At 48.1% G+C, this 13,837-nt stretch overlaps 1 protein-coding gene across 2 annotated transcripts in view; it reads right to left on the bottom strand.

Moving 5' to 3' along the window:
* The window catches only part of EMILIN2 (elastin microfibril interfacer 2), a 65,969-nt gene extending 56,662 nt beyond the window's left edge, over window positions 1-9,307 (bottom strand). The window contains exons 1-2 of one of the 2 annotated variants that reach the window (XM_063597306.1): window positions 8,691-9,307; window positions 8,082-8,204 (exon numbers count right to left, since the gene is read on the bottom strand). In XM_063597306.1, coding sequence (XP_063453376.1) covers window positions 8,082-8,204; window positions 8,691-8,824 — 257 coding nt within the window. In that variant the 5' untranslated portion in view covers window positions 8,825-9,307. The remainder of the gene's footprint in view (window positions 1-8,081; window positions 8,205-8,690) is intronic. The other variant, XM_034943765.3, reaches the window with a different exon arrangement.
* Between the last annotated feature and the right edge of the window lie 4,530 nt (window positions 9,308-13,837).

Here is a 13,837-nt window from a genome sequence, read left to right on the forward strand (position 1 = left end):
TCTTCAAAGATAAAATCACCTGTGAGGCAATAACATTCCAAACCGACAAACAATGAAAACGGTGAGCGTTCACCAGACGTGCCTGCTAGGTATGCATTACGTTAGTGTGACAGCGCAATTTTTAAAACTTCTGTCAGCTGTGTTCCCGCACTGGGGCCTCCTCCCCACAACCCTGTCATGTAGACGTGAGGAAAGTGTGCCTCAGAAGGGCTAAGTGACTCGCCTGTGGTCACACAGCTTGCTGGTGGGAGATGTCAGGCTGCAGGACAACTCTTCTGTCTCCTCTTCCGAAGCACGTCAGCCACCCACCCAACCTGGTGGAGTTCCCACCCACTTGCCGTTCTCTGCAGCCTGCCCCCACCTGCCTCCCCTTTTCCTCAGGATTTTAACTCAAATACCACGTGCCAACGTGGGTGGAACACATCAACAGAGGAAGACCAGTTACGGAGCTTAATTAAGACAAGTTCTAACAAAAAGCAAGCTGCTTTTCGTAAGGCCATTACCTCTATTTGAATGCTATTCACTGTTGTGTAAGACAAAGGTAGAAAGTGTAGCCCCTAAGCATGAAGTTCTTTTTCCAAGACCCCAGTCTCGGCCCTGCCTAGTCTCCTTGCTGAACTTGTGATAAGAATAAAATAATGGTGTGGAAATGTTCTGGAAATGCCGAAGGGCCCTGCAAGCATAGCATCTCCTCCACTGGGAACCTAGGAAGGAGACAGGAACAAGAGAAATAAGAAACCTGAAAGGAAGGTCTGGAGATTCTAGGGAGCAGCCCCAAGGGGCCAATAAGGACTGGAAACCCAGAGAAAGAAACTCAAAATAGCAACAGTCTGCAGCTCTCGAGGGCTGGGCGCCTGGGATTCCAGCCCTCCCGTGCAGGAGTCTCTGACACGAGCTCAGTCTTCCTCAGCTGACTCCAAGTTACCTTCGATGCCAAGGAACAAGCCTCCTAACAGCCAATTGATGGCGAAACTTTTGTTTAAAAGCTGAAGGAAAAAAAATTCCCCCAAAGCTATACACAAAAGGTACTTTTTGAACTGAAAGTTATTCTGTTCCTGGAGATGTAGAAAACAGAAAACTGGCTCTGGAAGATGTAAGCCCTCATTTTCTTTCCCCCGATCCCTGCAGCCTTACATGTTCTGTTCTGGGTTTTTTTGTTTGTTTTGTTTTTGACTCTGTCATCCAAGCCTCAGTGCAGTACTGCAATCATGGCTCACTGCAGCCTTCAACTCCCAGGCTCAAGCAATCCTCCCGCCTCAGCCTCTCCAGTAGCTGGGACTACAGGCACGTAGCACCATACCCAGCTAGTTTATTCTATTTTTTTGTAGAGACAAGGTCTCACTATGTTAATCAGGCTGGTCTTGAACTCCTGGGCTCAAGCGATCCTCTTGCCTCAGCCTCCCAAAGTGCTGGAATTATAGGCATGAGCCACCACGCCCAGCCAAATGTTCTGTGTGTGTGTGTGTTTTAAGCCACATTTCCTGGCTGAGGTTACTCCCTAATAAGACAAATTTTCTGCCAACTGAACAACCATCTGCTCCCCTCGGAACCTGAGGAGGATTAGAGGTGTTCTGAACTCCACGGAACTCAACACCTGCTGCAAATTCCTGGCAGGCCTTATCTCAGCAGCATAGGTTCTGTGTGTTGGCCCCACCCAGATCCCTCCCCCGACTGGTAAGATCTTTTTAGAAAAAGAGCTAATAGGAAAAATTCCACCAAGATACAACACAGGCCTCGAGGGGCTGAGGCGGGAGGTGGCCAGATGCTGATAAGCCCAAGTCAGTGTGTGGTGTCAGAAAGAGAAAACTCTGGGCCCTACAGAAACTCAGCCCTGAGTTGGGAGGCAAAGTGAACTCAGAGGGAATAATCCTGCCTCACCTCTGGGGTCCTTGGATGTCTTCACCAACAATGCAGGTTATCTGTGGACCAGACACCTCCCAAAGCCCCCAGTACTAAAACCATCAGGCTGAGCAGGAGGTGATGGGACAATATGGAAGCATGAAAAAAACAACGCCAGTCCAATAAAGAGAAGAAACACCAACGCCAGTCCAATAAAGAGAAGAAACACCAACGCCAGTCCAATAAAGAGAAGAAACACGGTGCTGTTTTCTACCAGCCGTACATCCAAACACTACCAATGGGTATTGGAGGCTGTAAGAAATGTCAGGCCCTTCCCTCCTGCCATTCCACCCTGCCAGGGAGGCTGGCAATGCAGCACCCGCTGCGGTAGGCATCACACATGCACCCTCAGGGTGCTCAGCCCGGCTGTGGATTGAGACCTCCAGGGGCTGCCAGGTGTGGAGCGGGAGGAGTGTGAGGCTTGAAAATAACAGGCCTGGGTTTGAAGGCAGGCTCTGCTGCTTCCTAACTACTTGCCCTCCTGTAAAATGGGGGTAGTGACCCCAGAGGGTTGCTATAAGAATGGAAAACAATGAACATGGCAGGGCTCGTCACATTCTCACGATGCACTTTAAGGAAATATTCCCACTGCAGTCAGCCTCAATCCCACGGATGTCAACCTGCCCAGTGCCTCATACAAAGAATTCCAAGTCACTCCGATTCCATGTCTCCACATATCTGTCCCTAAAACCAGCCCATGACCAAGGCAGAACCTCTCCACTTTTACAGCGGCTCTGGAGAGTCCAGATTCAGAGGCTGCGTCCACCACACTGACGGGCGATCGCTGGGAATGTCCTAAGGGCTGGGGGGGTGGCAGGATCTACCAGACTGTTCAAGCTGCCAAGGGTTTTTAGGATTAATTGGGAAAATTCCCCAATACAATGACATTTTTAAGAGATTTGGCTTTATTAATGTAGAAGTATAAAGTAAAACAATTACCTCAGGAGGGGAAAACCACCCTTAGACCCACCTTGGGAATTAGGACCGAATGGTAAATGCCTAGCATGCAGCTAGGTGTCATTTAGAGTCCACAGGTCCCTTCTGTGTCCTCTCCTTATCTCCCAGGGGATGGTGCCCCTTTCCTTCTCCTCTTCCTCAGATTCTATTGAGCCACCCTTAGGAATTTACAGAGGGAAGACAAATCATGTTTTATTGAAGCAATCCTGTGCCGGGAAGATCCAGAGCCTTCCTCACATCTAGTACCTGTGCACTAGAGAGAGACACAGAGAGAGAAGACATCCCAATTTTAAATTCCTAAGTGATGGTGAATCTTTATAGGTGTTAAGAATTATTGAGGGCCAGGTGCAATGGCTCACGCCTATAATCCCAGCACTTTGGGAGGCCAAGGCAGGTGGATCACTTGAGGTCAGGAGTTCAAGACCATTCTGGCCAACATGGTGAAACCCCGTGTCTACTAAAAATACAAAAATTAGCTGGGCGTGGTGGTACAGGCCTGTAATCTCAGCTACGCAGCAGGCTGAGGCAGGAGAATCGCTTGAACCCAGGAGGCGGAGGTTGCAGTGAGCCGAGATGGTGCCGCTGTGCGCCAGCCTGGGCAATAGAGCGAGACCCTGTCTCAAAAAAGAAAAAACGAATTTTTGCACAATTACTTACACACAAAACTAGTATCACAACCATTAGGGCATGGGCTTTAAATTCTTTTTCTGGAAGCCTGCTTTTAACACCATTCCCCTGTGACAAGTTTCATGTTGGCAGCTGAGCTCGGGAACATATATGTGGAAGTCCTGAAGTGGTCGAGCTCACTGGTCCATGCAGTATGTCCGATAACTCTCGCCTCTCTAATAACAACTTTAAGCGTTCAATCTGCCAGTGCTTCATTAAAATAAGCCAACAAACTGTATAGTGTGAAAAATGACATAGTTCATGCGTCATAGGCAAATGACCCACAGTAGAGAGGGTTAAGGGCACATGCAGGCACATGCATGCACACGCGCGAATGCACACAGAAATGCATTCTCAACACTTCTAAATGAGAATTGCCTTTTATGAAAGAAGGTGTAAATGCTTTTAGTAGTTGAGTACTGTGCAACCTACCGAAAGCACACACTAAGACAAACAAACAGGCACATTCTCCATTGCTATAGAGACAGAGGGCCGTCCACAAAGCCCTGGATTAGCAGGCGGCTCAGTGGCTACCCTCACGTGATCACAAGCAACTTAGGGAATGGCTCATCTCAGTTTCCTCCTTGGTAAAATGGAGACAATACCATTCAACCAGAAGGGATGTTGCAGAAACTAAATAAACTAATATATGGAATGGAAAGCCCTAACACGGGGCCTGGCACATAGAAGGTACTTTATAGTATCAGAAAAGTGATTACTTAAAAGGCCCACTTACATAAAAACCCCTTCTGTTCCTGGTTGCACATAACAATATTCAAATTCACAATCTGGAATCTAAGGCTTTTCATACATGTAAACAGGGCACCGTCTAATCCTTCTGACAAGGCACCTGCGGCCTGTAGTCAGTCTCTACAGCTAAGGAGGCTGTTAGGGCCCAATGACATGGCTGGGCGCAGAAGCCCTCCTCCTGTTATTTAAATGAGTGCCTCCATCACACCCCATTTCCCAGCGGTTTCACCCTCAGTCTCGGAGCACTGTCTCTATGGCTACTTTACTTCTGTCCCCAGATAGGCAGAATGCTCTCTCTCTCTCTCTGTTTTGAGACAGGATCTCACTCTATCACCCAGGCTGGAGCGCAGTGACATGATCACAGCTCACTGCAGCCTCGAACTCCTGGGCTCAAGCAATCCTTCTATCTCAGCCTCCTGAGTAGCTGGGACTACAGGTATGCACCACCATGCCCTGCTATTTTTTTTTTTATAGTGATAGGGTCACACTATGTTGCCCAGGCTAATTTCAAACTCTTGGGCTCAAGTGATCCTCCCGCCTCAGCCTCTCAAAATGTTGGGATTATAGGCAAGAGCCACCCTGCCTGGCCCAGATCTCTCTCTAAGTAATTCTTTACCTGCTTGGCTACTATCCAACTCCTTTTTTTTTTTTTTTCCATCAGAGCCTTTTTCCCATCATATCATTTTCTGTATAACTAAGTTTCTTCATGACTCTCTCCCTCAATCTCACACAAATTACAATGCCTGCACCCCACTGACCTGAATGGCCTCTTTCTGCAGAAACAATTGCTTCCTGCTCACTAACCCATGGCCTTTCTGGAGCCTGAAGCCTCCAGGACTTCTCCTGAGTCTCTAAGATGGGTTTTCCTCCACCAATATCTTTGCTTCACTCTCTCTCCTTGCCTGGCTCTTCCTCTTCTTTCCCCTCCACTGTCCCTAAGAACTCAGCTCTGTTCAACCATGTCAAGGCCTCAATGATGCCAACCTGTCCGTCACTCTCAACTGCAGAAATGCGTTTCTATCTCCAGCATCTCGGCCAACCTCCAGCCCTGTACTTCCAACACTGCTCACAAATTATCCCTCAGTCACTCTAGAGTGAGTTTCTGAAGAACCTTTTTTTTCCAGCCTGGGTAACATAGTGAAACTCCATCCCTAAAAAAATAAAAATAAAAAACTAGCAGGATGCAGTGACTTGTGCTTGTAATCCCAGCTACTCAGGAGGCTGAGGTGGGAGGATCGCTTGAGCCGAACAGTTAGAGGTTGCAGTGAACTATGATGGTGCCACTGCACCCCAGCCTGGGTGACACAGTGAGACCCTGTCTCTAAAAAACAATAATAATAAAAAAGAACCTCAGGTTTCCTTCCACAGGTCCCAGATGACTCAGGCTTCTGGATTCCTCAGAAAACACTGAACAATTCCATGTGAAACAGCCATTCCTCCTTGTTAAGTATAAAAAGAAGGCTCCTTCCTTTGTCTTCATTCATCCACCAATTCTCAAAACTTAGGGGCCAGACATGGTGGCTCACGCTTGTAATCCTAGCACTTTGGCAGGCTGAGGCGGGTGGATTGCCTGAGCTCAAGTTCGAGACCAGCCTTGCCGACATGTTGAAACCCTATCTCTACTAAAAATACAAAAAAAAAAAAAAAAAAAAAAATTAGCTGGGCATGGTGGCACACACCTGTAGTCCCAGCTACTCGGGAGGCTGAGGAATGAGAGTTGCTTGAACCCAGGAGGCAGATGTTGCAGTAAGCCAAGATCACGCCACTGCACCCCAGCTTGGGTGACATGGTAAGACTCTGTCTCAAAAAAAAAACAAACAAAAAACAAAAAAGAAATCTTAGGAAGCATTCCTCAGTTGAAAAATAAGATAAACCATTCTGTTCCATCCCTAAAGAAACTGAAAAAGGTCAAGACTGAATTTACTGCTGAAGCTAATGTCAAGATTTTCAGGTTCATCAACTCAGTCTTTGTTTCTTAAACTTCACACTTACAGTGCAGTACTTAAAATGTAAAAATGCACTTGCATTGTTTACATGGTTATTATTGAAATAAAACACCCAGGTCACTTATTTTGGCTTTGTTTAATAAAACAACATAAACATCTGTCATTTTTTATAATAATTCTGTTGTCCTACTCACTGGGTGGCAAAAATACACTCCCACTGCCTTGCATTGACCTGCCAATCTGGAGGCGATTCACTCCCCACTGACAGCCAAGTTTCACTGAGTTTTGGTCAAATAGAACAATTAAATCATCCTTTGGTTTTCCAAGCAGCTAAAATAATTTGAGAAAATAAAAACAAGCCATCTTTTAAACAAAAATGCATTACCTCCCAAAATGAAAAATTCATTTATCTCCGAATTGTCACCAGTAAGTTTTAAGGTTATAGCAAGCCACAACATGCAGTTCTTGTATAAGATGAATAAAATATTCCTGACTAATAACTCAATTCTAATTTTAAACAAATGCATTCAAACTGAGTTGAATACTTAGTTTGTATCACTCCCACAGTGTAAAAACCTTGCTTGGTTCTGATGTCATTGACTGCTGGCCATAGACGATGCGGTCTCAGTCTTACTAAGAGATTAAGGTTGGATGACAGTACCTTATCTCTCTGACAATGTATCCAACTCAAAGAGATAGCCTAGCTGGGCATTCAATTTCAGCGTTTTCCACTGTATATTAGGAAATGGGGACCTCGTCTAAGTTTCTGTTTGTTTTACTTTGTTTTTGCCGAGCAGGAATTAGCTGAACCCTGTTGGCAGCTCCTCCAGCAGCCCACGTGGGGTGGACCCAGCGACCACTTCCCATAAGACTACAGGCTCATCTACTGTTCTCTGGAATAAGGTTTCCTGGAGTACAAGTTCCAGTCTGTCCCTTGGTTTTGCCAAAGACAGATCCGCCTACTGACTATTCTCTGCTGTAATGACAACTGTGCTCTAAGACAAACAGCTTATTCTTAGTGGAAAACAATTAATTTCAGCCATCACATGTGTTCCTCAACAGCCATTTATTGACACTGGCCCATCTTCCGGTATCAGACTGATACAAAACCCCAAAGACTTGCCTGATGACAATTGAATGAGTGTCATGTATTTAACGGCATTTCTACTTTATTGCATTGCTTCCTGTTTTTTTTTTTTTTAAGATGGGGAAATCTTTATAAGCAAAAAGATGATTAATTCTTCCCCCTGTCTTTAACGGCCATTCTCTCCCACAATCTCTAGCGAATCTCCAAATCTAAGTTGCGGGGAGGGATGCTGGGGAACCACAATTTTAAGCAAAGTGTTCCTGAGGTTTTAGCTTAGACATCTACAAAACTGGAAGATTCCGTTTTATGGGGACATACGGACAGAACTCACTCGTTTTAGAACACTACTTAGCCAAACCTCTCAGCGAATCCTATACTGAATAGTCTTTAGCAGTATACATTTTGGAATCTTCTGTGTGCCCCAGAACACACAATATGGATCCAATTAGATTCAGCTGCCTTATGTTACAAACAAACATTGAAAGGAAAAAACCAGAAGTGGGAGTGGGAGCTTTGTTCATCCTCTCCTATGCCCCCGCGACCCCACACTCCCGAGGCGTGCGCATCCTCCCCGCTCACTCGGGCAGCACACACTCCCTAAATAGCCCAGCGTGGCCGGTGCCCCGCGCAGCGCTCTGAGCGCTTTTCCGCTGCTGGGTTTTCACCGGATCTGGAAGAGATTTACAGGAGGACTGGAGCCCAGCGCCGCAACCCCACCCCACCCCCACCGCCCCGGCCCGGGCGCGCCCTACCCGCTCCCCGGCTCCAGGACTTACACCAGCGCCGACGGACAGGGCATCTGGTTCCAGGCACAGTTGTACTGAGCCTGAATAAAACTCTCACTTCCCTCCAGCACAGAGCAGCTCACATTCTTGTTCACGATGTAGGCGCACCAGTTCCTGGGGTGCAGGAGAGAGAGGGAGAAGGGCACGGGGTAAACCCGGAGAACAATGAGGCCAGGGGAGAGGGGACTGCGGCACCAGACCGAGCGAGGGTCGTGGGGGCCCGTCGCCCTCTGCGGAGGCGGGAGCTTCACAGAGCAGACGCCGGAGGGTGCCCGGGTGCGCCTCTGGAGAGCGCGCGCCTGGACCCGACCAAGACGGGAAAGAAAAGCACCCATGGTCCCAGGGGCTCATGGAATTCCTGGGAGTCGTTTTCGGATCACCCGGGTCTGCGGGACACTCTCTGCGCCCACGCCCCCGGAGTCAGCTCTGCCTGAGGCGCCGGCTGCGGAGCGCGCGGTCCCCCGCAGAAGGAGCCGCCCGGGGAAGTCCAAGGGAGACCCCCGGCTGCCGCTCGTCGTCTTTGGCAGGGCAGCTCTGGGGCTCAACTGGGGGCCGGGGAGGGGTAGGCGGTTTGGGGCCAGCCAAGGGGCGCGCACTTACTTGTTCCTGGCGCTGGGCCGCGCGGGATACCCGGGCTGCGGGCCGGCGTGGCACAGCCCCGCGCCGCCCAGGGCCAGCAGCGCCAGCGCCCAGCGCCAGGGCACGCGGGGCCAGGGCCGTCTGGGCTGCCACATCCTGCGCGCAGCGGGCGCGCCCCGCCTGCCCGGGTCCGGAGCGCGGCGGATCGGGGCACCGGCCACAAGGCTGCCGGCGGCCAGGGCGCCGCCCGCGAAGGCAAGAGGCTCGGGCGCTTCGCGGCGCTCCAACCAGTGCTCCGCGGCCGCCCCCTCCGGCTTCTCGTTCCTACTTCTCCTTTTGCAGCCCCGTGCGCCCTGCGCTTCTCCTCGGTCCCTCAATGACGCACAGGTCCCCCCGGGTGCCGCCCTCTTTATTTCACTTCCCTCTCCGAAACGTGACTCTCCCTCCACCAAGTCTCCCTGTCTCCAGTCCCTTCGCTTCTCGGCAGGGGGCTTGGGGTGGAAGAGCTAAAGGGTTTGGGATAAGGGTCTACGTTACAGAATTTCCAATTACTCATTCCTTTGGTCTCTTCCCAGATGCCGAGCGACTCCGCCTCCCACCTTCCAACAGGCTCGCTCCCGGCCCCTCGGGACGCGGCCGCCGTCGGCGAGTCTGGCTGTCCTCGCGTCGTGCCTGGGTGCCAGCCTCCCAGGGTGAATGAGGGACATGTTTATCAGTCCCGCGGGGAGAGGAGTGGGGGCTCGACTCGAATTTCCTCCTCGGGCAAGACAGGGCCATTCCCCCACCACCTCCATGGACTTAGAGAGTCCAGGAGGAAACGAACGCTGGTTCTCTTCTTTCTTTGCCCAACTCTGCCTTAGGCACCATCTAACAGTTTCCGAGTCCACGCGGGGGGCGGCAGGACAGGACAAGCCACAGCCCCACCAATTCCCAGAGGCTGCTGCAGCTCAGCGTCCAGCTCTATCACTTACTGCAATTCTCCTCCAATTCTTGAAAGGTGATCTCACAGCCTCTGCTTCTGAGGTCCTACTGTGAACTTTCTTTTTCTGTTGAAACTAAGGCATTTACTCACGTTTGCTTCTTAACAGTTCAGGCACTGCTAGACATCTGTCTTAAACTTTCTTGTATGTTTTCTGCCTATTGTTGAGTTACACTAATCTCTACCGATGTCTTTTTGGGATGAAGTACCAGAATGTTAAAAGTAAAATCACCACCCAAGTGTTGTATTCTAAGGGGTGTTGGAGAGAGCTATGTGTTTGAGATGACCTGCTGCATCTAATTAATGTACAGGGTCGTGAGTGGCGTGGTTACCAGACTCCACAGATAAAACTGTGGCCTCTGTGAGCTAACCAGACGCTGTTGGCCATGACTCGTTAAGTGAATAAAGCTTTGCTATGGGCCAGGCGGGGTGGCTCACGCCTGTAATCCCAGCACTTTGGGAGGTCGAGGCGGGTGGATCACCTGACGTCGGGAGTTCAAGACCAGCCTGACCAACATGGAGAAACCCCGTCTCTACTAAAAGTACAAAAAAAAAAAAAAAATTGCCGGGCATGGTGGCACATGCCTGTAATCCCAGCTACTTGGGAGGCTGAGGCAGGAGAATCGCTTGAACCAGGGAGATGGAGGTTGCAGTGAGCCGGGATCTCACCACTGCACTCCAGCCTGGACAAAAAGAGTGAAAATCTGTCTCAAAAAATAAAAAATAAAAACGTTTGCTATGTTCCTACTTTACTAAATGAAGCCATTGGTCTATTTTGTTTCTAATATTCTTTGATGGTGTTGTTGGACCTTTTGATTTGCAGATGAAAGAAAGAGAAGTCCCTAAGTAGAAACTACAAGGGCCAAGCAGAACATTATACCATGTAAGGACATCATCTGTCCCTGGACTCTTAAGCGGAAGATCATGCAAATAGTGGACTGAAGTCATCCCAGCCTTCAAAAGAGCCACCGTGGGGGGGAAATAACAGAAAGGGATAAAAAGCTGTCTTTCGTAACCCAATCTGTATCTTTCTGTGTGACTTCCCTATCCTGCCTGTCCTAACACCATCTTGGCCGTAAAGACTCATAGAGTAGAAACAGAGTATAGAAATGAAGAAGAGGAGGAGGGGGGGAATGGGGGAAACACACAAGTTGTGTGTGTCTACAATTAGCAGAGAACAACTCCAATGTGTGTCTGGTACAGGTAAATCTGAAACTTGAAAGTGCATTGAACTGATCAAGTCAATCTGTTTTTTCCGTCAAATCAAAGTTATACTAGGAAGTTGTCTAAGAGTATAAGGGCCAACTTGTCATTGAGATGACCACAATACTATATTTAATCAGCTATCAATAACATTTATTGGTAAACAAATTTCATTCTGAGCATCTGTTACAAGCTAGGCATTGTACAAAAATACTGAGGATTCATGAGTGAGCCCAAACTGACACGGGGCTTGTGTTTGGAGAGCTTCCAGGCATTGCCATGCAATGAAGGGTGTTAGCGTTCCTGATGGACAGTCAACTAAGTGAGCTAATGTTTATTGCATGTCTTTCTCTAGACATAAGCCCATGTATGTTACTGTGGGTCTGCCCTGGGAAGACAGAACATTCTTGACTTTCAGAAGGTTACTTCCCTCTTTTGTATTTTTATTTATTTATTTGGGGGAAAGGGTCTCACTCTGTCACCCATGCTGGAGTCCAGTGGCATGATCATGGCTCACTGCAGCCTCGACCTCCCAGGCTCAAGCAATCCTCCTACCTTAGCCTCCTGAGTAGCTGAGACCACAGGTGTGTGCCATTACACTCAGCTAATTTTTTGAATTTTTGGTAGTGATGGGATCTCACCACGTTGCCCAGGCTGGTCTGGAACACTTAATCTCAAGCCATCCTCCTGTCTTGGCTTTTTAAAGTCAAGCTGGGATTTCAGGCATGAGCCACTGTGCCCGGCCTATTATTCCATTCTTTTACTTTTTTGTTTTTTTTTTTTTCTCTTGAGATGGAGTCTTGCTCTCTCATCTAGGCTGCAGTACAGTGGTGCAATCATGGCTCACTGCAGCCTCAATATCCCTGGGCTCAAGCAATCCTCCTGCCTCGGTCTCCTGAATAGCTGGGACTACAGGTGCACACCACCATAACAGGCTGATTTTTTGTATGCCATCACAGCTCACTATAGCCTCCAACTCCTGGGCTCAAGTGATCCTCCTACTTCAGTCTTATAAGCAGCTAAGAGTACAGGCACACACCACCATGCCCAGCTAATTTTTTATTTTTTATAGAGATGGGCGGGGGGGTCTCACTTTGTTGCCCAGGTTGATCTTGAACTCCTGGTTTCAAGCAGTCCTCCTGCCTTCGCCTCCTAAAGTCTTGGGATTACAGGCATTAGCCACTGTGCCCAGCCACAAGGTTATTTCTTGATTTGAGGCCAAGATCCCAAGAGACCCTCTTTCTTTTCTCTTCTCCAGCTGGAGGAAGGGATGCAACAAACTCAGGAACCAGAGAGCCCTGCATAAGAAACAAGACAGAGGGAAGCTTCCGGAGGATAGAGAGCTTCAGCACACTAAGAAACAGACTAATTGGGCAGGACTTCTGATCCCTGCCATGAACAATAACGTGGATATGACTGCCAGAAAGCTGCAAGTATGAATTTTTTATATGCTGCCAAGTACCTTAAGTGAGCACTTGAAAACTATATTTTATATAACAATCTGAAGGAATTTCTTCTGCTTTAAAAACAAGTGTCCCATAGTAACTTGGGACACACACCCTTGATTGTGTGACCAACTTACCTAAAGCAAAAATTCAAGGAAGAACTACTTCATACAATCCATTCTCTTATTCACTTGTGGGTCATGACGTAAGATGTTCATCAGGCTCTGTACGTGTTTAGGGACAGTTCTCTTGGAAGCAGTGAGCCTCTTGGGCCTCCAGCACACCCAGGTGCCCCCTCCATTGCCTGTTGGAAAAGGAAGGTGACTGTCACTGAGGCAGCAGGCAAATACATTTCCCCTAGCCCCAACCCAGTCATCTGCGCAGGGGACATTTGATCAAGATGAACTGATTTGCATCTAGGATGTGGTCAAGAATCATGAGATTAGCCTTGTCTTTCCGCCCTTCTGATCCCTCATCTTCCCTTTTTTTTTTTTTTTTTTTTTTTGATACAAGGTCTTGCTCTGTTGCCCAGGCTGAAGGGCAGTGGTGCTACCATGGCTCCCTGCAGCCTCCACCTCTCAGGCTCAAGCAATCCTCCTACCTCAGCCTCCTGAATAGCTGGGACTACAGGCACGTGCCACCTCATCTGGCTAATTTTTATGAAATTTTTTGTAGAGATAGGTGTCTCACTATGTTGTCAGGCTGGTCTCGAACTTGTGGCTCAAGCGACCCTCCCCCCTCAGCTCTTTACTTTCTGGAATTCAAAAGTTCAAAAAAACTGTCCCCTGGATTTCTAGGTGTACTTTTAGGTATCTTTATTGCTTCCTTTTTCTGCTTATTTAATGATGGAAAAACAAAGTTCTCGAAGACTAGATATCTTGAATAAAAGACACCCTTCATTCTTTTAAAAACAATGCAGTTTAATAGGGAAAGAGAAACATCCCCAAGAAAAATGAACTGGCTGCAGCATCTAGCCTGTGCTGTGTTCTGGAATGCCAGGATATGGGCAATACAATTTTGTTTAGCTCCATTTGAAATAGGCATTATGTTGGAGAGGGACCTTCAGAACAATTTTTTTTTTTTCCTTTTTTTTTTTTTTTTTGAGATAGTGTCTGGGTCTGTCACCCAGGCTGGAGTGCGGTGGTACAATCAGGGCTCACTGCAGCCTTGACCTCCTGGGCTCAGGTGATCCTCCCACCTCAGCCTCCTGAGTAGCTGGGACTACAGGAGCACACCACCACACCCAGCTAGTTTTTGTATTTTCAGTAGAGACAGGGTTTCCGCATGTTGCTCAGGCTGGTCTGGAACTCCTGAGATCAAGCAATCCACCTGCTTTGGCCTCCCAAGTGCTGGAATTACAGGCACAAGCCACTGTACCAGACCCAGAACAAATTCAGTGAGTCTCCAGACTTCAAAATTTATAAATAACAGCTGCTTTCTTGTCTTGTCAAAAGCTTTGATCAAACAAATGAAATCAAAACAAAGAACACTTGCCCTCTTCAGTTTTTCTTAACTTACTTATTTGTAAATATCTCCTTTGC

The sequence above is a fragment of the Pan paniscus genome, chromosome 17, assembly GCF_029289425.2.
Source record: "Pan paniscus chromosome 17, NHGRI_mPanPan1-v2.0_pri, whole genome shotgun sequence".
Lineage (NCBI taxonomy): Eukaryota > Metazoa > Chordata > Mammalia > Primates > Hominidae > Pan > Pan paniscus.